This window comes from Dendropsophus ebraccatus, chromosome 5, assembly GCF_027789765.1.
Source record: "Dendropsophus ebraccatus isolate aDenEbr1 chromosome 5, aDenEbr1.pat, whole genome shotgun sequence".
Lineage (NCBI taxonomy): Eukaryota > Metazoa > Chordata > Amphibia > Anura > Hylidae > Dendropsophus > Dendropsophus ebraccatus.
The window spans coordinates 143,454,498-143,482,200 of NC_091458.1; the positions used below are offsets into that span (position 1 = coordinate 143,454,498).

The 27,703-nt window shown below is 43.2% G+C and overlaps 1 protein-coding gene across 5 annotated transcripts in view; it reads right to left on the reverse strand.

Annotated features, from left to right (window-relative positions):
* Positions 1-1,575: 1,575 nt before the first annotated feature.
* LOC138793157 (bromodomain and PHD finger-containing protein 3-like) overlaps positions 1,576-27,703 on the reverse strand; it is a 99,427-nt gene continuing 73,299 nt past the window's right edge. For all 5 annotated transcript variants that reach the window (XM_069971514.1, XM_069971512.1, XM_069971510.1 and 2 more), the window contains 9 exons: positions 23,582-23,710; positions 23,178-23,490; positions 19,499-19,699; positions 16,354-16,626; positions 13,488-13,572; positions 11,268-11,344; positions 7,253-7,347; positions 7,016-7,173; positions 1,576-2,407 (listed from right to left, as the gene is read on the reverse strand). In XM_069971514.1, the coding sequence (XP_069827615.1) occupies positions 2,221-2,407; positions 7,016-7,173; positions 7,253-7,347; positions 11,268-11,344; positions 13,488-13,572; positions 16,354-16,626; positions 19,499-19,699; positions 23,178-23,490; positions 23,582-23,710 (1,518 nt within the window). In that variant the 3' untranslated portion in view covers positions 1,576-2,220. The remainder of the gene's footprint in view (positions 2,408-7,015; positions 7,174-7,252; positions 7,348-11,267; positions 11,345-13,487; positions 13,573-16,353; positions 16,627-19,498; positions 19,700-23,177; positions 23,491-23,581; positions 23,711-27,703) is intronic.

Below are 27,703 nucleotides of genomic sequence, written 5' to 3' on the forward strand. Positions count from 1 at the left end.
ATGACACCTCAAACTGCCCCATAGACCAAAGGATAAAAGCGCTATAAGCATGGAAATAAAGCGATTTTAAGGACCATATATTTGTTAACAATGGTTTGAATTTTTTACAAGCTATCAAATAAAATAAAAGTTTTACATGTTATATATCGTTTTAATCGTACCGACTTGAGGAACATGAATAACATCTCAGTTTTTCCATAGGACACACGGCGTAAAAACGAATCCCCCCCAAAGAAAAAGAATTGTTTTTTTTTTCAATTTCATAGCGCATATAATTTTTTTCTAGTTTTGCAGCATATTTTATGCAGAAATTCTGCCTGTCATTGCAAAGTACAATTAGTGATGCAAAAATAAGGGCTCATGTGGGTCTGTAGGTGTAAAAATGCACAAGGACGAAAAACTAAAACGCAAAAACGAAAATTAGCCCATTCCAGAAAGGGTTAAGGCCCATTCAACTGAAGCAATTTCCATTGGCAAAGAAAAAGGAGGTCCTATTAGTCCTTTTGATCAGTTTTATAGGACCACTTAATAGTCATCATCATACATCATAAATTACTAAAGTTGGACATGAGGCATCCTTAACAAAAAAAAAACTTCAGTAAACTATTACTTAAAGGACAAGTGCCATGAAAAACTTTTTCCCAGTAATTGAAGCACATTACAAAGTTATATAACTGTGTAATATGCTTCAATCACCTATCTGCCTCCCTTCCCTTTCTTTCCCCCCCCTCCACCCCCCACCAGGAAGTGTCCTAACTCACACAGACCTAATTACTGTTGTCACTGTCACCAAGCTCTTCTCTCAGCTCCTTCTCCTGTTACACTAGCCTCCCCCCTCCCCTGCCTTGTCAGGTGACAGGCTTGCTCAGCTACCATTGGCTGAACAACTGCAAGCCATCACTTGGACTGGGGAGGGGGGGCTGCTGTAACAGGACCTAGAGCAGCCCTCCTGCTGATGACTCATCCTCACAAGAAGGAGCTGCCTGGTGACGGTGACGACAGTAATCAGGTCTGTGTGAGTTAGGACACTTCCTGGTGGGGGGTGGAGGGGGGAAAAGACAGGGAAGGGAGGCAGATAGGTGATTGAAGGTGATATAACTTTGTAATGTGCTTCAATTACTGGGAAAAAGTTTTTCATGGCACTTGTCCTTTAAGCCTGCGGTGCAAAAGTATTCTCCCTGAATGAGTAATTGCTAAATCCCCATTGGTGCTAATGTTAAAGAGAGTGTAATGTAGACTTTCTCTTTTACATTTTCTTTCCTTTAGCCTAAACTTGGTGTTGAAAGAGACTCTAGAGTGATTTTTATCTTGTGCATTTATTAGGGTTAGGATTACACAATAAGTGTAATAAGTGGCCCCCGTACTAACATGATGTCAACTAGCTAATTCTTCTTCTTCTTCTATTGATACCATCTGTCCTATCATTTCAGGAGACAGAATCTTTCCCCACTAGTGCTGCTACTTTGGACTAAAGGAAAGAGAATTTACACTAGACTACACATCTGTAATGGAAAAATTAAGCACACAGACAGATTCTCTGATTCACACACGTATTATCCAATTTAATAAAGCAAGTTATATTTTTCCAACTTTATTCTGGATGAACTATTTCATGATATTTTTTGAGGCCAGCAATTTATTTATAATATAGCTCTGTGACATAAAGAATTCCAATTTAACTCTAAAATTCAAAAATCATACTCGTATTAAAATATTAAGTGAGTATTATATAATTTTACAAGCTTGTAAGTCATTGTATGCTTTGGTAAATTTTAAAATCTGGCAACATACTACAGTGAAAAAAAATAAAAATCAAGCAAACCTGTACTACGTCATTCTGTTGATAGACATATGAATGGATCTTACTATAACATGCTCTAGTTCAGTAATTTGGCACAAAGAACTTATATAATAATCACTGTATGAAAAACTCCTTAGGAAACAGCAAGATGGATGAAATTCACATAGACACATTTTTCCTGGACTCATCAGGAAGGACTCTAGGCCTTGTGTATAAACCTTGTACAAATAGGAAATGTAGCAGATGTCTTAAGTCACATTCATTCTATCATTTATTATTATTTATCTCAAAATAAAAAAATGAAAGCTCAAATCTGACTCATTCATATGGAAAATGACTTTCTATCTACTAGCTTTTATACACAAGGCCTTCCAAAACCAGTTAAGTGTACAATATTTATTATTACAGAATCAGTAGAATTAGTATAGGTAGTTTGAGGCTATAAATGGGTGGTAGCCTCTGACACGGCTCAGATGGGACATAGCACGATCATAAGCCACTTGTACAGACTTGCGGATGCTTGTTTTACGGCCTTCCAACATTTTTAGCTTGTCTACTGTATCATCAGTTCCTAAAGGTAGAACCTTATCACTAGGAAGCCACTGCCTGTAAAAAACAAAAAAACAAAAAAAACATGCTATGTATAATTTAATTTAACAATATAATTGGAATAACAGACACACTCCAACCATCTTCTAATGGTTTCCTACAAGTTTTAACATTACATAATATAAGTACAAATACAATGAAAAGTCTAAAATGCTTGAAAAAAATATAATAATCATCAATTAAATTTTCTTTCCTTTTCTCGGCAGATGAAAACTAGAGATGAGCGAACCTGCCGAGGTTCGGGTTCGTATGAACCTGAACTATCGGCGTCTGATTCCCGCTGTCTGCCCGCTCCGTGGAGAGGGTGGATACAGCCTGAGGACTGCCTGGAAAACTGGGATACAGCCTATGGCTATGGCTGTATCCCAGTTTTCCAGGCACTCCTCAGGCTGTATCCACCCTCTCCACGGAGCGGGCAGACAGCGGGAATCAGACGCCGTGAGTTCAGGTTCATATGAACCCGAACCTCGGCAGGTTCGCTCATCTCTAATGAAAACCAAAAACAGTTATTGTGTATTTAAATTGTCCCCGTCATTTAGCACCATTTTTACCTAATTTTAATCAGTCAGGGTCTCTGTTTTGAGGCCACCATGTCTTACTACAACAACAGGTGAGGTTAAAAGAAGCCAACTACTGCAACTGGATGGAGATTACATCAAGAAGCTTACATCACTGGATTATTTTTCTTCCCCATGGATCTACCTACTCCCTGTTTTCTCACCAAACTGTGACCTGGGTGTTGCCATGCAGCAGTATAGACGCATTCCCACAATTCCCCTTGCTTGCGAAGTGAAAACCAACTGCCAGTACTAATAGGACATATCAGTGACTTAGACTGAACTGTGTGTGATGCAAACTACTTGATGCCGTAACTGTCATTAATGGTGCGTTTGATTTTCTGCAGCAGATTTCATTTAAATAACTGAACACAGCATCAAATCTGCTGCAGATCCTGTAGGTGTGAACGCACCCTTAGGGTATATTCACACGAACGGTCTCGCAGCGAGATTCTCGCTGCGAGACCGGCAGGTCCTGGCAGTTCCCACAAACTATATACTCGCTGTGGTCTGAACGACCGCAGCGAGTATGTAATTCTGCCGCCCTTAACCCCCCTCTGCTCCCGGCCGGCTCCCCCGCTGTAAGCATACATTACCTGTCCTCGCTGCACAGGTCCGGCGTCCTGCTCTCCCGTCCGGCCAATCAGTGGCTGCGGCTGGGCAACACACTTATTGGCCGGTGGAAGAGCAGGACACCGGACCTGTGCAGCGAGGACAGGTAATGTATGCTTACAGCGGGGGAGCCGGCCGGGAGCAGAAGGGGTTAAGGGCGGCAGAATTACATACTCGCTGCGGTCGTTCAGACCGCAGCGAGTATATAGTTTGTGGGAACTGCCAGGACCTGCCGGTCTCGCAGCGAGAATCTCGCTGCGAGACCGCTCGTGTGAATATACCCTTAAACATCATTTTCAGAAATCAATAACATACCTCCCAAGTGTCCCTCTTTTGGAGGGACAGTCCCTACTTTTGACCCACATCCCTCTGTAGTTCTTTGCCCTTAACAGGTCCCTCTTTTTGACATAGGAATGAGATTGGCATTAATAAACTTTCTATGTTACTCTAGAAAGTGTCTGGTCTCTTATTTTATAATAGACCCAAATTTGCATATTATCCCATTACGTGGTGCAAGTTGGATCCTAAAAATGGTTATATTCAGATGAATCAAGAGACATTGTCTCCCCTTTCACACATATCATCTGTAAGGCATCCGTACTGTGCTCCATATTTTGCAGGTCCGCCCCCCCCCCCTTTAAAAAAAAAGGGGGGTGGGGGGTGGCATAAAATGATGTCACTAGCTGTCCCAACCAGTCAGGAGGAGCTTAAAGCGACTCTGTACCCACAATCTGACCCCCCCCCCCAAACCGCTTGTACCTTCGGATAGCTGCTTTTAATCCAAGATCTGTCCTGCGGTCCATTTGGCAGGTGATGCCTACAGGAGTGGCCTAGATTGTGTATGCATTAGGCTGGCACACCCTCTCTGTCCCTCCTCCCCACCCTCCTCATAATTAGGAATGCTCCAGGCAGATTAGTCAGCTGTGAGAGCCCGACACAAGGGCTGGATCGTTAAGACACCTGTGCAAATGTTCAGCATGGAGAAAATGTTCCAGAGGCATCCTAATGATGAAGAGGGTGGAGAGGAGGGACGGAGGGGTGTGCAAAGTTAGGGCACAGATACTCCCGTAGGGCACGGGGTTGTAAGTTTAAAAGTTGTTTTTTGGACAATAACTGCATCACCTGCCAAACGGACCGCAGGACAGATCTTGGATTAAAAGCAGCTATCCGAAGGTACAAGTGGTTTGGCGGGGTCAGAATGTGGGTAAAAAGTCGCTTTAAATGGTGATGTCACAGAATTGCAGAACCCAACTGCAGATGGTTTTGGTGGAGTGCTTAGGTGTTTTGTCAGCCGCATTACATCCAGACCTATTTTCTTATGTTGCAGATTGTGGATCCCCAAAAATATAGGATGTGGGAATTGCAGCATAGGAATTAATTTGTTACAAAGTACAGTGGTATTTTGGTTTAAGAGTAACTTGGATTGAGAGCGTTTTGCAAGAGGAGCTCACAGTTTTTCAAAATGTTTAAGAGCTCCATGTGCTGGGTGGGGAGTGGGGGAGGGGCATGGGCTGCACAGCGGGGTCTACAGCCCTGTACTCTGACCCAGGTAGACTTTCCAAATCATAGCAGATCCACTTCAGGCTGGGGCTTACATCAGGGGACAGGACTGTGGGGGGTAATCTTCTCCATAGCTGTAACCCCCCTCTCCTGGTCAGAGAGTGCTGCATGTATCTGACCACATATGTCCTGCTCATTCCTTCACGCTCCCTGCAGTGTCTATCAGCCCTTGTGTTTCCCATCCTCTCCATTCCTGCTATAATGTGCCTACACTGCCACTCAGCTAAACACACTGCTGCTATAATGTGCCTGCACTCACACTCAGCTATACACACTGCTGCTATAGTGTGCCTGCACTCACATTCAGCTATACGCACTGCTGCTATAATCTGCCTGCACTTACACTCAGCCATTCACACTGCTGTATATAAAAGTTCTGTTTCTGCCTCTGTCCTCCTGCACAGCTCTGTGATTTTCACTTCCTGATTGGCCCATGCTGAATACACATCCCTTCCTCATTGCTGTCATGTGACTACACAGACCTCTGACAGCAGCCCTTCTTCTCTATTCTAGCCTGTTGTACTACGCTACGCTACACTGTACAGTAACTTATAATATCACATATTCAGCTGTTTCTCATTGTTTGTTTCATCTGTTCTACATGTTATTCAGTGCAGTGGAACCAGTTGTCTGCATATCAGTGATTTTTTATGGGAAAATTTGCTTTGGTTCAAGAGTGGATTTGGATTACAAGAACAGTCCTGGAACGAATTATGCTCGTAATCCATGTACGTATGCATGTAGAGAAAATAAGGCCTAAACCACAAATGTCCCTCTTTGGCCATCCAAAAAGATAAGAGGTATGCAATAAGTATCAATAGTACAAGCAATTTTAAGAAATTCTGTTATAAGTTTTATTAAGCAAAAGAGTTTCCTTCTGTAGTCAAAACGCTGTTTTCCTATCTCCCCCTCACTTCAGAAGAAGGATTTCTGTGTTCATTATGGTCTATAGAGAGGGGAGGGGCCAAGGGGGTTGAGTGAGCATGGAGAGGAGAAAAGGCAGAAATGCAAAACACTACATCCAGCAATAGCTCCCTCACCTAGCTCCTAGATAAGCGCTTACCTTTCTGACCTCTGAATCCATTGTTTTATCTGCCCAGACAGTCTCCAAACTGCTGGGTTGCTTAACCCGTCTTCCTGCTCATTCACCCCCCCTTGACCCCTCCTCCCTCCATAGGTTATAAGGGGACTTATTAAACCCGTCTTCATTTTGCTCCTCTGTGATGAAGACAGCTTTGCCTTATAATGAACAGATAAGAAGTGAGGGGGGGGGGGGGGGCTGGAAAACAGCTTTTTGAATAAGAGGCTTTTTTGTCTAAAACCTATTACAGAGTTTCTTAAAATTGCTTGTACTATTGATTTCTGCAAGAAAACACACACACACAAACAAATTAAATGACAGTTACACTTTAACTAGGGGCAACAGGTTATGCATCTGTGGTGGAAGTCCATGGAAAAATAAAAACTATTGCTCTGTATACCTTTCACTGAGTAAAACAGGAAAATTCCCAGCAGAAACCCTGCTGCGGACTTTGCTCGGAATCCTGTCTGCCTCAGTGTCTCAATGCAATGTGTTGCACACCTCCGCTCTCCTCTCAAAGAATTGAGAAGAGCTGTTCTGCGTGACATAACCCCTTTAATGTCACTTGAGTACACAGAAACAACCCCATGCAGGTTTTATAGAAGAAATTTTTGATTTTAGAAACATCAACAAGCCTGCCATCTGTAAGTATACCCTAACTAACTAATAATCACAATAGGATAATAAAGCAACGGGCTACATTCTATTATCCCCATATAAATAGTTTTATACACAACAGTGGCTGGTAAACTAGGGGCGCAATCATAAGATATATTAACAAAATGGCTTTCTTACCATGTTCTTTTATTGTCAAAAAATAAAACCAGGAAGAGTTTCTGTCCACCATTTTCCAACTGTTGCTGCTCCCCCAACTTAAGGACATCTAATGGTGGTACAGGAATAGGTATTCCATTGTGAAGTAAGCCTTCCCTAGGCATATTGGGGTCTATAATCTAAAATAATAAATAAATAAATTGGTAGTGAATTACTTAAAATTTACCATTGACATTTATCACCAGATGCTTCTCTTACCAAGGCAGGATAAGAAGGATATCCGCGACATTTAGCCCAAACTAACTGAAGAGGCTTAAGTTCTGTGCAACTATCAAACGGCTTCCGGTGGCTTTCTGTTAAGTAAGGTACATAGTTTTAGAAATGTTCAAAAACATTTAAAAATAAGAAGCAACTGAACACCTTAGGTACACAGGTTACTAGAGCTTCAGTAAATAAAGCTTATTCAATGGAAGATGCAATATAGTTTCAGAGTTGTCTTTGAACATTTTTTAAGATATCTAATTGCATTATTTATATGGGGACCACTTCAGTTTACTTTGAGTGGAAGAAAAACTGTCCCGGTTATCATACGAACACACAAAAATGAGCTTTCTCTTGTAATTAGCTGAGCTACTGTGTGATCATCTCATGACCAGGGCAGATTTTTGTACCCTGGAACTAGACACTGAAGGCTCCCAAAAAAATTGCAGGCAGAGAGCTACAACTGATAGAAACTGATACAGAAGGTTTAACTTTTTCAACATACAACATATAAATGGTATTATGGCTTCAAAGATCTTCTCTCTATAGCCAAGGACAGCATCTTCTCGTTGGGCGGGGGTTTACAAAGTCACCAGGTGCTGTGCCTAGCATTTTAACTATAAGTGCCTGGAACTAGAACTTAGGGCCCTATTACACTGGACAATTATCTGCCTCATCAGGCCAATTCGGGCAGATATATGGGTAATAAAGACAATGATCAGCTGAGGACCTGATCATTGACTGATTGTTGTCTTTCAGAAGGTCTAAAAATCATCTGCCGCCGACTGTGCATTGCTCTATGTAATACGAGGTGCATGGTCGGCAGCTGACAGTGCAGAGAAAATAATAAAAACTATACTTTACCTCTCCATGTTCCCCGAAGTCCTTCCAGCTGCTCCCGACTCATCGTAGCCAATGCTGAAGCTTCTGAAGCAGCCTCTGCAATGACAGGCTGCTCAGCCAATCACTGGCGTGGCCCTGTCCCGCATCAGCCAATGATTGATTGAACGGCTTGCCACTTCAGAGATGTGTCAGAAGTGTCAGCAGCGGCTGCAAGGAGAAGCCTGAAGGATGAAAGAAAGCTGGGGAATGTGGAGTGGCAACATACTGCATTGTTTTTTTTTCTATCTATGCAGCAAGGGCTGCATGGATATCGCCAGGTCCATGTAGTCCTTGCTACATGATCATCAAGCCATGTAATAGGCTCGCTTACATAGAATATGTGGCCGTGTAATACGGCCCTTAGTGTTAAATGCGGTGCTCTAACTGACAGCACAAGAAGTTTAGGGCCCCGAACATCTGAAGATCTACAAGTATAAAGAGGCACTTATTGTCTCCCTAGCGGTAGGGGCTCTTTGCGTACTACATTTATTGTTTCCTCCTCTGTCCCCCTCCCTCCTACAGTTACAGTGAGCCAATGCACATACTATCAGTGCCTTTTGCTTAGTAACAACTCCCCTTACTTGGATGCTGCCCTAGGGCTGCCAGGAAAACATGGATACATGGCCTATGCTTCTCAAGACGCCGGGAGTTGAATTCCAAGCGTTTGGGTTCGGCCAAGTGGCCAAACCCGGACACTTTTCTGAGATTTGCTTAACACTACTCCTTAATAATGCCTCCACAGTGCACCCACTTAGTAATGCCTTAATGCCTATTAATGTACATACTTTGACCTCTTTTTAACCCCTTAACGCCCTGCGGTCGGTAAGGGTGTTCAGAGCGGGGCCGCAGCAGCGGGAAGCAAGCAATATATTACTATATACAGCATAGATCAATGAGACATCAGTATGCTTATACTAGAAATCCCCAGGGGGGCTTCTAGTATAAGTGTAAAAAAAAATAAAGTGTTATTAATAAAAAGCCCCCTCCCCTAATAAAAGTTTGAACCACCCCCCTTTCCCTATGTTAGAAATATAAATAAATAAACAAACATGTTTGCTATCGCCGCGTGCGTAATCGCCTGAACTATTAATTAATCACATTCCTGATCTCGCTCGGTAAACGGCGCAAGAGCAAAAAAGTCCCAAAGTGCCAAATGCAAAATTTTCAGTCGCATCAAATCCAGAAAAATTGTAATAAAAAGCTATCAAAAAGTCGCATATGCGCAATCAAGGTACCGATAGAAAGAACACATGGCGCAAGAAATGACACCTCACACAGCCCCATAGACCAAAGGATAAAAGCGCGATAAGCCTGGGAACGGAGCTATTTTAAGGAACATATTTTTGTTAACAATGGTTTGACTTAGAGATGAGCGAACCGGGTTCGGGTTCGAGTCGATCTGAACCCGAACGTTCGGTATTTGATTAGCTGGGGCTGCTGAACTTGGATAAAGCTCTAAGGTTGTCTGGAAAACATGGATACAGCCAATGACTATATCCATGTTTTCCAGATAGCCTTAGGGCTTTATCTAAGTTCAGCAGCCACCGCTAATCAAATGCCGAAAGTTCGGGTTCGGATTGACTCGAGCATGCTCGAGGTTCGCTCATCTCTAGTTTGAATTTTTTACTAGCCATCAGATACAATAAAAGTTATATATCGTTGTAATCGTAATGACTTTAGGAACATATATAACATGTCCGTTTTACCCCAGGGCGAATGGCGTAAAAATAAATACCCCCAAAATAAATAATTTTACCACACATTGAATTTTTTGCCTGCTTTTGCAGTGCACTTTCTGAAAAAATTCAGCCTGTCATTGCGAAGTACAATTAGTGGCGCAAAAAATAAGGGCTCATGTGGGTTTCTAGGTGAAAAATTGCAAGTGCTATGGCCTTTTAAGCACAAGGAGGAAAAAACGAAAACGCAAAAAAAGAAATTGGCCCGGTACTTAAGGGGTTAATGTTTCTCAGCCCCTGGCCCGAAATAATTTTTTTGCCTCCCCTTGGACTTAATAATAATAATGCCTCTGGTGCACCCAATTAATAATAATGCCTCTTGAGCAACCTTCTCAATAGTAATGTCCTCTTCAAAATAATGCCTACTGTGTCGGCAATTAATAATGCATCCTGTGCTCACAAATCAACAATGTCTCCTGTTTCCCATCTCAATAGGAATACCTTGTGCCCCCTTCTTAATAGTAGTGCCTTCTATGTCCGCAATCAATGATTCCTCCTGTGCCACCTTGTCAACAGTAATACCTCCTGTGCCCTGTTTCAATAGTAATGCTTTCTGTGCTCTCTTCTCAACGTTAGTGTGCCTTTCTCTTAATACTGCCTTGTGTCTGCAATGAATAATAATTCCTCCTGTGCTGCCCTTTAAATAGTAATGCCTAAATAGTAATCTTTCCTGTAACCATAAACAATAGTAATGCCTCCTATTCCCCTCTCAATAGTATGCTTCCTTCTGTGCTCCCTTGTCAATAGTAATGCCTCTTGTGCCAGATTCTCCCACAATCAGTAATAATGCCAAATGTGCCCTCCTTCTTAATATTGATGCATCCTGTTCCTCCCTCACTATCAGTTGCCATCATTATGCTGGCATCTGCTAATGGCTGGTAGCCTGCAGGACTTATGTATCTGCAGCCTATCAGTGTGAACAGTAGGGCATGGAGCTTATAGAGCTGTTTTCTGCTACTGAATTCTGCAGAATCTGGAAAATGCAGATGCAACTGAATGCAGTGGACAAACTAGTGACACCGCTGGTGTACTGTTTAAACCAACTGCCCAATAAAGTTCCACCCGTTCAGTCCAGGGAACTTTAACAGGCACAATGTCACGGCAAAGAGAAGTATGTACTGTGCTATGATTAGCCAGAGAAGTAGGAGAAAGGAAGAACATTTGTGAGTACTACTGCCACACAGCCCAGCTTTGTTCTCTTCCCCTGAAATGGAGAAAGTGAGAAATAGCTGTGGACCAAACAAGGAATCAATAACAGCAGTGAGATCCGAAATATCACCTAGACACTACTCTGAAGGGTTAATCAAACAAATCCAGACAGGCTTTAAATTTTTTTTTAAAACAATAGTAAGTACTTTAAGATTTACAATGTAATACTGCTTATATATGCTTACCTCGATTGTCATCACAGTTCATAGTTTCAAAAAGAGGTAAGTGTGAGAGTGCTGGTTTTCCTACAGGAGTCACACTCCTGAAATAAGAAAATGCCATTTACCAACAAAAAGGGCAAACCTACATGTACTGAAGTTATCTTCCTATAAATATCTAGCTATTAATACCAGAGGGAAGATAAGGAAAATGTTGAGTCACATTACTATAACCACCAGCTAATATATGGAGTACAGACAACAGCTAGACAAACTGGGAATCGGTCAATAAAGGTCCTGGTATGCTGTCACAAGTATCTGAAGTCATGCTGACAGCTGTAGTGCATCCAACAGCTGCTAGAGGATGCATGAGGGAGGATAGATTGAGCAAACACAATGGTCAAGGTGGTCCCGATGGTGCTCAAATGGATTCATGTCTGGGGCATTAGGAGACCAAGGTAGTGCTTGGAGGTCTTGGTAATAATAATAATAATAATAATCATAATAATAATAATCATAAAAAAAAATAATAAATGGTAAATGCTTTGTTTATATAACATATCACAAATACACAAGAGAACATTAAAATCACTTAAAACCACATATGACACCACACAGAACTGTCCAAGGTAGCAGACAGATCCCAGGACCCTGCCACATAAATGTAAATGTCCGCCCCCTCTAAAGCAGGGGTGGGGAACCTTTTGTATGTTGAGGGCCGGTCGGGCATTAATAAAATCGAGGGAAGCATACTGTGCACGGCAGTTAGTAGCGTGGGTTAGCAGCACCCGGGGCAAGGCAAAGTATTGTTCCCCTAATGCCCCTGCTATTGTAGTTAACCCTCTTTGATGCCCCTTGTACCTGATGTGAATCCTTAGTGATGCCCTGTAACCAGAGTTAACCCCTTACTAATGTCCCTTGTAGTCTAGTTAACCCCCAGTGATGCCCCTTGTAGTCTAGTTAACCCCCCAGTCATGCCCCTTGTAGTCTAGTTAACCCCCCAGTCATGCCCCTTGTAGTCTAGTTAACCCCCCAGTCATGTCTCAGGTGGCCTAGTTAGCCCCACCAGTCATGTCCCTGGTGGCCTAGTTAGCCCCACCAGTCATGCCCCTGGTGGCCTAGTTAGCCCCCCCCAGTCATGTCCCTGGTGGCCTAGTTAACCCCCCCCAGTCATGTCCCTGGTGGCCTAGTTAACCCCCCCAGGCATGTCCCTGGTGGCTCTAGTTAACCCCCCTCCCAAGTCATGCCCCTGGTAGCATAGTTAACCCTAGTGTCTGCCCCAAATAAAAAAATAAACATCCCACTCACCTTTCCTCCGCTCCCATGCTGTCCAGGTCTTTTTTTCTCCCCTCTAGTCTGTGCCCGTCCTCTCCTGCAGGCGGCGCGCCGATGAAATGACGTCATCGCGCACGGCCCGCAGGATAAGAAAGATGTGCGGCGCCGGCACTCACAGCATCCTCCTGGCAGCTGTCACAGACCCAGGAGGATGCGGTGGATGCCGGCTCCTTCCCCTTCAGAGCGCCACACGTCACAGGGGAGCCGTGGGCCGCATCCAGAGGTGTCAGGGGCCGGATGCGGCCCACAGGCCGGAGGTTCCCCACCCCTGCTCTAAAGCAATGAACCATAGATATAAGCTGTAAATAAATCCTACAAATAATACAATGCTCCGTAAATATACCACCATAAAGTGGTAAGTTGTAAGTGCATACTCCAGAGTTGATGCTAAATGATGAAGTAGGTATATACATATAAAGCGTTCAAAACAGGCAGAAGTAAGACCACTTGAAAAGGATAACATCAGGTAAATAAAGGCTAGAGCAGACTGTGGCCAGGGTCTACCAATCCCACAGTCCGCTTACCATTTATTATTTTTTGGTTGTTGTGTCGGTTATTCTATATGACATACTTTGTCTTTCTCTACGGGAGCATGTGAAAAGTTAACAAGCTGTGCAGTTACAGAAATACTTCCACCATTGGCCCAAAATATTAAAACTAATAAAAGTACTAATCATTTCTTTTGCAACTCTGATAAATTTGTCTTTCTACTCATAACAGCAACAAGGGATATGTGTGCAGACAGCCTCCCACACATCTTATATACCCACCAAGTCGGCTCACAACACACAGCTTCCTTCATGAGCTATGTGCTGCTGATGTCAAAAGGTAGCAAGTAATCATAATAATGGGACTCGATGTTGCATATGTACTAACGGGAAAAACTAGAGTACACAAGAAAACATTACCTACCCCGAAAAATATATGGTTGATTCTCCAGTGCATTTAAAACTCTTGACTGAATCCGAACCACTTCCTGCCATTCCATTAAGAACTTCTGTGGCATAAATGTAGGTAACATGTTACTAATGTGTTAAACCCCCCCCACACAAAAAAAAACCCATAATGTCTAAACCTAGATTGTGTAATGTTTATAAATTCTTATTTAAACACTCAAAAGATCAAGAACGGTATTAACATACAAGCTTATTTAAGCCTTATAGATTTAACAAAAGTAATTCTTAGATATTCTTAGATAAACTTTATCAATTTATTAAAGTCGTTCAGGCTGTTTGATAAATTGGTGCATCTTTAGGCTATGTTCACATGACCCCACGCCGCCCGCAGCCCCCAGCCCGGAGCATACATTACCTGCTTGTCGCCGCAGCTGTGTGAGGCTCCCGTCAGTCCCCACGAGCCAATCAGTGCTGCCGTACACTGATTGGCTAATGGGGAGCAAGGGGAGTCGGGAGCCTCAAACACATCCACGGCGCCGAGCAGGTATTGTATGCTCTGGGCTGCGGGCGACATGATGCGGGAGTTAAAGGGGCCGGGTCACATACTGGCAGCGGCTGGCTGCAAACTCGTAGCCTGAAATCCGCTTCGGATCCGGTACGTGTGAAGCACCCTACAAGCTATTTTAAGAAACTTTGTAATAGGTTTTATTAAAGAGACTCTGTCAGCAGGTTTATGGTGTTCTATGAAAAGTTATAGTTTCATCACTGCTTGCTGTCAGTGAAAGCAGGCATATGTACGTGTCTTTGTGTCACAGTTCTGTATATTGTAAGTGTTATAGATGTTCTTAGAGTCTGGATGGAACTAGAAGCTTTTCATTCACAGTCAGCAAGCAGAGATCTAAACCTATACTACACCACCACCCCCTGGTAAACAGATGCCTATTAATCAGCACGTAGCTACACCATATGCACGTCAGCTCTGCTACATCATCAGCATAATGGGAAATGTAGTTTCCTACCTTGGATATAGATCGCTTTTAGAAAAACTTGTAACTCAGGAAAGGCAGCAACTTGAAAGACAGGAGATGGCTCAAAATACTCAGGGGGACTAGGTGAGTAAGGCCAGCTAGCATTTAATTTTTGGGCTCTTAGATGGATAACCCCTTTATGGCAGCATAAACCTAGTGAAAGATTCCCTTTAAAGTGACACTGTTACCTCCTTTTTGCATTCTGACACCTCTACACAGGTGTAAAGGGTAAATTTAGCAGTTTTCATATCTTATTTTATATCATACGTCATGGTGCTTGTTCAAGTAAAAAGTCATCTTTTATCAACTGCAGATCGTGTTAAGTGGGCGGGGCCTCGCGACATTAGTGCCACTTGGCCCCGCCGACAATGCCACAGTTGGCCCCACCCCCTCGCTGGCCATTGGAACAGGCTGGCCGAAAGGTCTAGACCCCACCTCCTTTACGTCGGCCAACCAATTGGCGTCAAGGGGGCGGGGCCAACGGGGCTACGTGGCGCTTATGCCGCAAGGCCACGCCCACTTAATACAATCTGCAGTTGATAAAAATACACTTTTTACTTTAACAAGCACCATGACGTATGATATAAAATAAGGTATGAAAAACGCTAAATTTACCCTTAACACCTGTGTAGAGATGTCAGAATGCACAAAGGGGGTGACAGTGTCACTTTAAAGAAAACAGTTTCCTTCTGTACTCAAAAAGCTTTTTTGCAGCCTCTTCCCCTCATTTCAGAAGAAGCAGGTTTTCTGTGTCCACTATGATCTATGGAGGGGAGAGGGGTCGAGGGGGGGTGAGTGAGCAGGGAGAGGAGATAACCAGCCCGTGTATAGGAGCCAGCACAGCTTAACAACCTGCAATCTCAATGAATTGGGGTCCTGCTGGAACTCCACTGATAACAGGGGTCCTTAGTGTCCTGGTCTGAGTAAAGTGGTGGTCATGTATGCGCACTGTCACACTATTCAAGCTTTATGGGTGTCATGAGGATAGCAGATAACAGCATCTGCCTATCTAGAGCAATCCCATAGTGTGTGAATGAAGCCACAATCCAGTACACTGCTGCTCCATTCACAAAGGTGAACTGAGGACCCCCCATTTTTATGATCAGTCAGGGTCACAGTGATTGGACCAATCACTTGTCATCTATCCTGTGTAGTCTTGGAAAAGCTCAGTAAAAAAACATTTCATTTTTTATTTTATCTTTATTATTTAATTATGAATTTCCTTTTTTTCCGTAAGGGGACTTGACACAGTGACTGTTAAATCACTAGTATAGTACATAGCAGTACATTGGTACTGCTACTGTATGTACTATACAATGTCAGTATTACACCAACAAGCTTGCCTGCGTGACACAACCTGTGTTTGGATATTACGGGCTTCCGTAGCTGTCAGACCCGAAGACCATGGTATGACTCCAGCTGCCCCAGCACACATCTGGGTCCTGCAGTCACATTGCGGGGGTCCCAAAGGGTGACAGGGGGAGCTCAATACTATATGACTGCAGCATCTATAGGGTTAATTTGCAGGGGTTGGCAGCAGCACAGGCTGACGTACTGGCACGGCATGGTGCGCACACTGCACACCATAACCTACCAATAAGTCTTGGTGCCTAATGGGGTAAAAATTGGACTTTGAGTGCTTATATACAGTATATATATCACATTCTATTACAGAAATGAATCCTTTTCCATACCCTTTTCATACCCATATTTTTACACAACTCTAGTCAGAATACACTTATATAAGTAAACAACAATGTTTTATAATACACACATTGCAAAAAAAAAATCAACATTGCCTACCGCTATGTTTTTTTCGCTGATGCCATAACATACTATTAAAAATAGTCAAACCTGCAGGAGGATGGAAGGTAATTTTCTCTTCATCGTTTCCACTCAAAGATTGTCGAGTTTTAACAGGTGTTGCTTTTGTTTCACTCTGAAGTCTTCCCATCGTAACAGAAGTCCTCCTTCTTAAATTCTGCACAGGTGGGGGATTCTTTGCCCGATTACGGACAGGATGTGCTATACGTTGCAGAGAAGGTGGATGTTCATAAGCTGTCGCATTTTGTATTTGTTGAATTGGATTCGCTGGTTCAAGCATAGGAGGCTGCATTGATTTTCCATCTAAAATAATGAAGACAACTATGGTTATGTACAGTGAAAAATGTATTATGGTCTGTTTGGACAATGCAATAAGAAACTTCATTGTAGCGCAAACAATGTATTACCTACTGCTATGGAATACAAACAGGTAATAATGAATAGGTTAATATAGGAAGTAATGTGCTCTGTATAACCATATTGACCCCTTTGTGTCCAGGTTTACTTTCACTTTTAAAGAGGACCTGTCACCCCCCGTGCCGGGGTGACAGGCTCCCGACCCCCCGTTAGAGCACCCTATACTTACCTAATCCCGCTGGGTCCCGCTTATGGAGATGGTTGGGTGACGGAGATATCAGCCGCTGCAGCCCGGCGCGCGCTCCTCAGATGAGTCCCACACCCATAGAGAATGACAGGAGAGTCCAGCGCACCGTCATTCTCTATGGGTGTTGGACTCATCTTTCAGCGCGCGCGCCTGGCTGCAGCGGCTGATATCTCCGTCACTTGACCATCTCCAGAAGCGGGACCCGGCGGGATTAGGTGAGTTTAGGGGGCTCTAACGGGGGGTCGGAAGCCTGTCACCCCGGCACGGGGGGTGACAGGTTCCCTTTAAGTTTTCTTTTTTCCTCCTTGTCTTCTAAAACCCATAAGTAGTGTTGAGTGAAAAGGCTGAACTATTTTGCTTTAGAAACATTCTCCAAATCCGAACGCTTGGTATTTGACTCCCCGCAGCTGAAAAGTTCAGCCTCTGTACTCAACACTACCCCTAAGGCCGCATTCACACGTTCAGTGTTCTGCATGGAACACGGACGTGGAATGCATGTAACAGACTTCCCCCCACCCGGGCAGCATCTGTGATAAGATGCTGTGAGCGGGGGAACTGTATTCATATGCGCCGCCCAGTAATGATTCATTACTGCGTGGTGTATATGAATACAGTTCCCCCGCTCCCAGCATCTTATCACAGTTGCTGCCCAGGCGGGGGGAGTAAGTCTGTTATATGCATTCCACGTCCATGTTCCATGCAGAACACAGAACGTGTGAATGCGGCCTAACGCCTTACTTTTCTACATACTCAGCCATATGAGGGCTTTTTTCTTTGCAGGACTAATTATACTTTCAAGACTCATTTTACTGTAAAATGTACAGCGAAACTGAAACATTTTGAGTGGGGTGGAATTGAGAATAACACTCTGCAATTTGGCAATGAAGGATTTTGTTTGTACACCATGCAAGTTACAATAAAAGTGTTTTCTTTTAGTACTCTACAAAAGTTTCTCCTTTCTAACCCCTATAATTTTTTATTTATTCTGTCTATGCAGCTGTATGAGGGCTTATTTTCTGCACCATGATCCACAGTTTTTAACAGGATCATTTTTGTTTAGATGGGACTTTTTGATACCTTTTTATTTTCCTTTTTTCTGATGTATGATGCCACCAAAAATCAGCAACCATCCTGCAAGTTCTGTGCACAAACCTTCGCTTTTAGAATAGTGCTTGTGCACGGAACTTGCAGGATTTGGGACGGCTGCCTTGGCAAAACCATTTCCGAGTGTTAGCTGTATCATGCAGAACTATACAGACCACCTGGCAATACATCATGGCAGTGATCCTTTTAATCTTACAAAAAAACCTTAAAAGGGTCAAGTTGTTTAACAAGTTGGTTACGATTAAAATGATAGGCAACTTTTATTTGACAGCTTTTAAAAAAATTATTTTTTGCGACATGATCTGTACTTTCTATGGGTACCTTACTTGCGTATATGCTACTTTTTGATCACTTTTTATCACAATTTTTCTGGATTATATGCAACCAAAAATGCACAATTTTGCACCTTGAAATTTGTTTGCACTTACGCCGTTTACTGACCCTGAAATTCCCCACCCGCAGCAGCTGGCAAATCCTTCTGCAGAAAGGGGTTAAGGCAATACTTTTATATATCTAAGTTCTGGTATTCCTTTGCTGTAAGCCCACAAACAAAAGAGTCTAAGTAGTTCTCTCAATTATATTCTTGAGGTAAGTAGTCCTCTCTATGCATCAACATGCCCAGTTTGTAGGCTCACAATGGTGAAATGCAAAAGAGTACAAATGATAGATTTGGAATCGGCATCCTTTATCCTACTTACAGATGACTTTAGTTTAGGGTTTTGAGGAGGGGTGGGTTGGAGGTAACAGAGTCTCTTTAAAGGGAACCATTCACCCCGTGGCCCCCGGCATAAACTGACATACAGTGACATAAAGTTCAATATACTTACCACATCGCTCCCGGTCCCGTCCCGAAGCCCGTTGTTGACACGGAGAAATGGGCGATTCTTCTTCTCGCGCCCATTATGGTAATGAGCGCCGCCGGGTCCGAAGTCCAGCCTTCTCCCCGCCTCCGACACTTGATTGACGCCAGGTCCTCTTCCTCCTCTTTCTTCTCGCCGGATCCCGCGCAGGCGCCGTGACAGTCATTTTCGGCGCATGCGCAGTTCACAATTGAAGCCGCTCCGCAGCTTCACTGTTTACTGCGCGTGCGCCGATCTGCTCGAAGACCGTATCCTGTTTACCGCGCAGGCGCAGAAGAGGTGACGAGACCATCACAGCGGCGCCTGCGCGGGAATTCGGCAGAAGACTGAAGACGTCAATCAAGTTCCAGGAGGCGTGGATGGGCGGCGACGAGAAGAGGACCTCATGAATAAGTTGGACTCGTCCGTCGTTTCCTATGGACGTTGGACTCATCTCAGCTCATTACCATAATGGGCGGGAGAAGAAGAATCGGCGATTTCTCCGTGTCAACAACGGGATCCGGGACGGGACGGGGAGCGATGTGGTAAGTATATTGACCTTTATGTCACTGTATGTCAGTTTTTGCCGGGGGGTGAATGGTTCCCTTTAATAGTACAAATCACTTACCTGGGTACACCTCCAGAAAGTCTTTGTTACGGATTAGCCTTTGTTGTAGAATATTAATTTCTTTACGTAACAATTTCAAGCGTCTTGTGCGAGCTCCACTAGATCGCATGTGGCTAACTATGTCCAATTTCTCTAAGAGTTCTTTGAGCTGGTATTCAGGAGGCAGATGTGCTCTGTTTTCTGGACACAAGAGCTCATCCACTAAAAAATAATAAAGAACAAAGCAAGTTACTCTAAAGTCAGGAGTTTTTTGCTGACTAAAGAAAAGGTACTGTACAATAAGGCTTCTTACCCTGAATCAAGGAATATAGCTTTTATTCCAATCTGTTGCTCCAGAACTGTGATACAAGCTTCAGAATGAGGCAATAAAGCCCATGGGGCATTCCCCTTTGCTGCAAAAGCCCAGCACAGTTCAGCACATTCACTCTAAACTAACACCAGTATACCTGAATGTAAAGCCAAGTCTGTTTAGATTGCCAGGCAAGATATTACTGAGGTCATTTCCATGGGCTTTATTTTGTAATTTGCATAAAACTTCTAAAGCCTGTCAGTGCTGGAGCTGTATATCTCCTAATTATAGTTATATTTCCAAATGCAGAGTAAAAAACCCCATTGTACACAAAAAAATGTTATTTGGTGCAGTCTGTTTCCACAGTAAACTGTAAATTGATGGTCCAAAGGAACATGTGCCATACCATTAACTAATTGATTTATATGGGGAAGGCAGGTTAGGAATTAAAAAATATGTACCTTTTATTTTTGTATGAGCAAAGCAGTACGTATATACTATATAATTTTTTACCTTGTGTACCAAAAAGAAGCATGCTTAAAAGGGATATGTCACAATCAAACCTGTAACAATATATAGTAAGTGAGCATTTAGTGTACTAATGCTACCTGTACCTTTATTTGTGGAGTCTGTTTTGTAAAAACAAAAAACAACACATTTATTCAATATGTCATAACGGTCAGGGTAGTAGAGTCAAGGCCACGAAGGCCATAGTCTGACAAGTTTCATCTCTCTACTAAATTTGAATTGATGGTGCAAGCGCAAGATATTCAGTTATGGCTTGGTGCTGGAAGCCAAGCCCTCACTGTCACTAAAAGGGGTTGTCTGGTAGCAGAAGACGATTTCACCCATGTGTGAGATAGGCTTAAGCGATCACAAAACGATTGCATTTCCTTACGATGTATCGTTCCGTCTAAATGCTGATAGTTATAAAAAAAAACATTGTTTATTCAAAATCGTTAATCATGCGAATTAACGCTCCATGTAAAACCACCATGATGAGAAATGAAGGGGCCAGGTGTAAATACTAATCATTGTGTGTAGGTGAACTTACATCCACAAGCAATGTCCTATATCTGCACAACGCGTGCAGGTGTAGTATACCCAAAAACAATGATCAGGATATACACCCACCCTCTCCACGTCTCAGAAGGGTTGTATAAGTGCAGTAGATGATATCTTATATTGTGACAGGCCGATGACAGATTATCTTTAAAGGGGTTGTCTGGCCATTACTGATAATTCCATAAACTTCTGTGGCTGCGTGGAACGTAACAAACATGTATACTTACGATTAAACTCTTCCACTGCTTCCAGTTTCCAGGAAATGCCCACTCAGCATAGAGGGAGCTATTCTGCCTTTGCCGAGTGGGCATTCCCTGTTCGCATGTTTTTTCAGCAGAAGCTTTAAAGGGGTTGTCCAGCAAAAATCTTTTCTTTCAAATTAACTGATATCAGAAAGTTATATAGATGTTTAATTTACTTCTATTAAAAAATCTCAAGTCTTCCCATACTTATTAGCTGCTGCATGTCATGCAGGAAATATTTTATTTTTAGTCTGACACAGGGCTCTCTGCTGACATCTCTGGCCGAGACTCTGTCTCAGTTTTCTATAAATTCCCATAGAAAACCTCTCTTGCTCTGGACAGTTCCTGTCTCAGCCAGAGATGAGAGCACTGTGTCAGACTGAAAAGAAAACAACATTTCCTGCAGGACATACAGCAGCTAATAAGCATGGAAAAACTTGATATTTTGTAATAGAAGTAAATTACAAATCTATATAAACTTTCTGATATCAGTTGATTTGAAAGAAAAAGATTTTTGCTGGACAACCCCTTTAAAGAACTGGACGCCGTCAGACAACAGGCAGCCAGAAAACCTGCAGTGGCAGAGGAGCAGGAGCATGTTTGTTATGTTTCCCACAGCAGCATGTTAAAAAATCAATGACTACCCCTTTAAGGGCTGTTTTTGAAGATAAATGCTCCTGCCGGCTAGTATCTACTAAAATGTCTGGTCACTGGTTGTAAGAGGTGAATACTTTATATACAGACAGCACAACTGTATTTATTAGTATTAATTGAATAGTATCGATTGTATACATTTTTTGGGGAGGGAAGAGTGCAAAAAAAACAAAAAACAAAACTGTAATAAACCTTTTAACATGGAGAAGAAATAAAATCTTTTCTCTTAGTACAGTCGCAGTCACTACATTCCAAGAGCCAGAAGCTTTTTATTTTTCCATTAACATATTATGGCTTTGTGTGTGTGTGTGTGTGTGTGTGTGTGTGTGTCTGGAGGGGGGGGGGGGGGGGGTTAATGGAAAAAGAGCAATTCCACAGTGCACCAATATCTCCTTACTTTATTGAAGTGCTGACCTGGCAAGATTTCGTAAACAGGCCTCCATACAGCACCCTAAAAATCTGTGCCGATCAGGTTGCACTACATTCTTAATTTATTAAATCTACTGGTACATTTGCTCTGACGGGGGGAGCTCCTACCTACGTACTGCTTGTTTAATAGGGGACTGGAAATTAGCAGCATTTTGATATACATACCTGTGTTGTCAGTTTCCCTTTAAATTGATGAGCCCTACAAGTCTATCAATGTTAGTTGAGATGGGAATACAGTGGTAACTTGGTTTAAGAGCGTTTTTGTTTAAGAGCTTACAGTTTTTCAAAATTGTGACTTGGTTTAAGAGCATTGCTATGGTTTAGGAGATCCCTGTACTGGGGGGGAGCGCAATTGGAGGAGGGGCATGGTCTGCATTGTGTGGTCTACAGCACTGTACTCTGACCCACGATTTCTCCCTCACCTTCCAAATCATAGCAGATTCACTTCAGGCTGGGGCTTACATCAGGGGACAGGACTGTGGAGATAATCTCTTCATAGCTGTAACCCCTCTCTCCCCGGACAGAGAGCACTGCATGTATGTGCCCACATTTGTGCTGGTCATTCCTTCATGCTCCCTGCAGTCTCTGTTAGCCCTTGCGTTTCCCATCCTCTCCATTACTGTACAGTAACTTATAATATTACATATTCTGCTGTTTGTTTCATTTGTTTTACATGTTATTTAGAATAATAAATCATTAATTTTGGGGTGTGGAACCAATGGTCTGCATTTCTATGATTTCTTATGGGAAAATTTGCTTTGGTTTAAGAGTGGATTTGGATTACAAGCGCGGTCCCGGAACGAATTATGCTCGTAATCCAAGGCACCACTGTACCACTATAAAGATCCTTTGATGAGTGCTGCAACTTCTAATGAGATTTAGCTGACAAGACTATACTTGCTTGTTGCTATGCATCACACACTTTCTACTTGTTCATATTTTATAGTCCACTGTTTATTTAAATTCATCTTGTGAAACATTCTTAGAGTAGTTCTCTTACCTTCTTGCCATGAAAAACGGTAGTAGTCTTCAGCATAAGGCTTCTCTGGAAGATGCATCAGTGTGCTTGAATCATATCCAATGCTTTCAGCTTGGTGCCTTGCATTACACAGTATTGCTGTGCCCAATTGGTGAAGACGTAGAGCAGCTTGGTGGAACACAGTTTCCCGAGAATTATAGCGCAAGCAGTTAGAAACCATTAAATTAAAGTCATTCTCAAAAGCTAGAAAGGATGGATACTGGTGACATTCTAGCTTGTGGCGCATTGTTGAAAAGTCCATAGGGTGCAAAACAAAATCCATATAATCAGGTACCTGAAGAAAAAAAGGGGAGTTGCTAAATGATGACAACTTAGTTGCATCTCAAGAGCACAATTTAATAGTAATGAAAGATAAAATGTATTACCTCCTTAAGGTTAACAGGTTCATTAAAGATTTTTGCTGTGTCTTTTTCCTGCAACAAGTCCAGTGTAGTCCGGAGGAAAACATTAAATGGAGTTAATTGCAACTCTAAAGCTGCCTGGTGTAACTTTACCTGAATAAGAAAACATAGAAACTTAGTAAGGTTGAAAATGGATGTAAGTTCATCCAGATCAATGTATTATTTTAAAGTGTACCTGTCATTATAACTTTCAAAATCTAAAATCAACAGGGGATGTATGATCTGCATGTCTGCAATTCATTATTATTATTATTTTTGTTCTCATGCTTTAAAACAAAGTTACTTACTTGTATCCAGGTCCTGAAGGCAGCTATATAACAGCTATACTTACTGTATCCAGGTCCAGTCTCCTGAAAGCAGCTTTACTTACTGTATGCAGGTCCAGTCTCCTGAAGGCTGCCATATAACAAATATTTACTAACTGTATCCATTCCCAGTCTCCTGAAGGCAGCTATATAACAGATATGCTTACGGTATCCAGGTCCAGTCTCCTGAAGACAGCTATATACCAGCTATACTTGCTGTTCCCAGGTTTAGTCTCCTCAAGAAAGCTATATACCAGCTATACTTACTGTATCCAGGTCCAGTCTCCTGAAGGCAGCTTCAAACGCAGGAAGTCCCAGTCATCTGTGCTCACAGAGAAGACAGTCATTTGAGTGACACAGTAAGCTGTGACACTCTGTACTGGCCGTGACTTCCTGTGTTTAGTCTCTCTTTTTTTAACCAGCACAAGAGTAAAAAGATTCAGCAGACTGGGCCTGGATACAGGTAAGTATAGGCTTTGTTTTAACCCCTTTAAGGACCCTTAACATACCTGTACGATAATAGGTCCTGGGGCTCTATGAAGTGAACTTAGGAGCTCGCTTCATAGAGAGGGAGGACCGGCTGCTATCAGCAGCAGGGTCCTCACTGTTAATAACGGGCCGCTACAATCGCCCACCATTAACCCTTGTGGCATTTAAATGTCTGATCAGGACCTCTGCAGTGTGACTGCGGGGGTTCTGATTGTTTTAGCTGACTGATAGACGTCTCTTACATTCCTCCGTGCAGTCATCTCAGCGATCATTGCATAGTCTGCCACAAGCAGGTTCTATGCGATGATCACCGTAAACACTGATCAATGCAATGCTATGGCATAGCATTGATCAGTGTATGTAATGTAATGAATGTAACAGTCCACTATGGTGACTTGAAAAGTGTAAAATAAAAATAAAAAATGCCAATGGGATCGCTGTGGGTGGGGCTAAGCGGCACTGTTCCTGTGAAGAACCGCCCACTTAGCACAATCTGCACTTAGCACAAACTGCTAAATTTACCTTTTACACCTATGTAGTCAGAATGCAAAAAGGGGGTGACATTGTCACTTTAAGGCCAAAATCCACTGTGTTCTTAAGGGGTTAAAGCATGATAAAAAAAGGAAATTGCATAAATGCTTCATTTCAAATTCCCTGTTTATTTTAATTTTGAAAGTTATAAAAGTGACCATTTAAGGCTATGTTCACACCTCGTTTTCAGCCCTACGTCGGGAATCTATGAAAAAAGATGCTGACTTGCAGCCTGGCATGTGGCCAATGGCCCCATTGACTTGAATGGGCAGAACAGAGCCATTTTATGACTACATTTTGTCCATCTGCCCCATGGATACTTCTTTTGTGCAGGACTCAAAAGCGTGGTCTATGTCCGGCAAATGAATAAAACGTAGTTACAAAATGACTCCGTCCTGTCCATTTAAGTCAATAGAACACATACTGGGGGAGATGGTCTCACCAGCTCTCCTCCAGCAGACCTGTGTCAGCCCTGTGGGCCCGTGCTGCGTCTTTGCTGCCTGTGTAGCCGACCCACCGACCTTCTGTGTTGCTCTGCGTTTGAGGAGAGAGCAGACTTGTGTCCTTCCTCCCCAAGCACAGCCTGCTCTCTCCCCAAACGCAGAGCAGCACGGAAGGTCAGCGGGTTAGTTACACAGGCAGCAGGGATGCAGCACAGGTCTGCTGGAGGAGAAGAGAACAGCTACCCCAGTATGTGCTCTATCCCGGCCTACTGGCCGCCGGCCACAATACAGATAGTGACCACTCCGGTGCAGGAATGGGAGAGAGACCACCGGGATGATGATTCTTATCACCCCAGTGGTCTCTCTCCCATCCCGCACTGGAGCTGTTACCAGAGTTTACCCTGCTTTATGTACCTTTCCCTGCCGCTGCCCAGGCCAGCCAGCACTACAGTATGTTAGACAGTGTGACGTGATGTCACACTTTTTGCTAATATTAGAAGATTTCATGCAATAGTAAAAGAAGTAATAAAGTATGTGTGCATTTGCCATAATAAGTATATATTGACGATTCGTTTAATTTTTGTTGTGCAATAACATATTTAAAAATATGTTTTGCCCAGAATTCTCCTTTAGGCCGGGTTCACTTGTACCGTATCCACAGCAGATTTTACGATGCAAGTTCGCCGGGAAATCCGCTGCGGATACCTTCCTATTCACTTCAATGGGATGACATACTCGCAGCAGGATTGCCATAGGTCCCTAGACCTTTAGGAGGTCCCTTCCAATGGCCGCTGAGGGGAAGGGGCCTATGCGATGATGACGTCACAGAGGACGGGGCTCCAGGACGATGTGGGTGGGGCTAAGTGACGCTGCACCTGCAAAGCCCCACCCAGGTAGCGCAATCTACAGATGGCAAAAGACTACTTTTTACTGGAACAAGCACCATGACGTATGATATAAAATAACGTATGCAAATTGCTTAATTTATCCTTAACACCTGTGTAAAAAGGCTATGAGAAGAGAAGAAAAGGCATGGATAAAAATAGCAGATAAGGAAGGGATGAAGAAAACAGTAAACGATGATATGGGCAATACTACATTTTGAGTCGTAATTGATGATACCAGGATTTTCTAATTATCAATACTGCAATACAGCCCCTAAGATATCAAAATGTACTGGATCGCCTGCCTCCTTCCTGAATCATGAAGTACAGTTAAAAAGCAGTATGATGGGGGCGGAGCCTAGCAGCGCTCGAGGCAGGACGCGTGTCCTGGAGCTCCTGCTTCTTATACCATCAAGAGCCCAGTATCCGAGTGCTACCAGGCCATCCTAGCCTGGCATCGGGCATACCTGTGCCAGGACGAGCTGCCGTGTGAGCGAGGATCATTCCCGGAGCTCCGGACCGCTGTTCCAGCCTGCGGTCTACTCTGACTCTGAGACCGGGGCCTCATTTTCGCCTTTGGACCCGTCCGGCACATCGGGGCGGCGGATCACGGCGACAGCGGCGGCTGAGGCGCGGGCTTGCTCGTCGCCTGCCCTAGGAGCCAGGTGAGGTGAGGGAGGCCCAAGAAAGGAAAGCATCTGGGCCCACAGAGAAGCTGCAGGGAGACAGTTGCAGAGGAGCTGCAAAAAAGTAGATCCGCCACTCCACTGCTGGCAGAGGCGCCATCTTCCCTCCACTAACAGCACAGCCAGGCACCAATACTGAAGCAGGCACTGAGGGTTGCCGTTTATGATACTGGGGACACTGTACATTGTCCGCTGCAGCTCTTTATAACAGGTCTCCACAAACCTCCCCCTCCTCCAGAGTGAATCCTGTGACATACAAGCCCTGTTTTTTGAGATTCTCTTACAATTAGCCCCTGGCGTACTGGTGGCCTACAACCAGTTTAACAGGCACTTACAATAAAGGTTCCATCTTACACTCCAGAGAATTCATACAGTAGAAGAAGTCACACTTATAACTTGAAAGAAATTGGTCAGTGGTCAATATATAAAGTTGCTTCTCAGAGAATTCACACAGGAGTAGAAGTCACACTTATAACTTGAAATAGACTGTCCATTACTGCCACCAAGTGGTAACTATATAAAGTTTCCTATCAGAGAATTCACACAGGAGAAGGCACACTTATAACTTGAAAGAAACTGTCCATTACTGCCACCAAGTGGCGACTATATAAAGTAGCCTATCAGAGAATTCACACAGGAAAAGAAGTCACACCTATAACTTGAAAGAAACTGTCCATTACTGCTGCCTAGTGGCGAATATATAAAGTTGCCTATCAGAAAATCCACACAGGAGAAGAAGTCACACTTA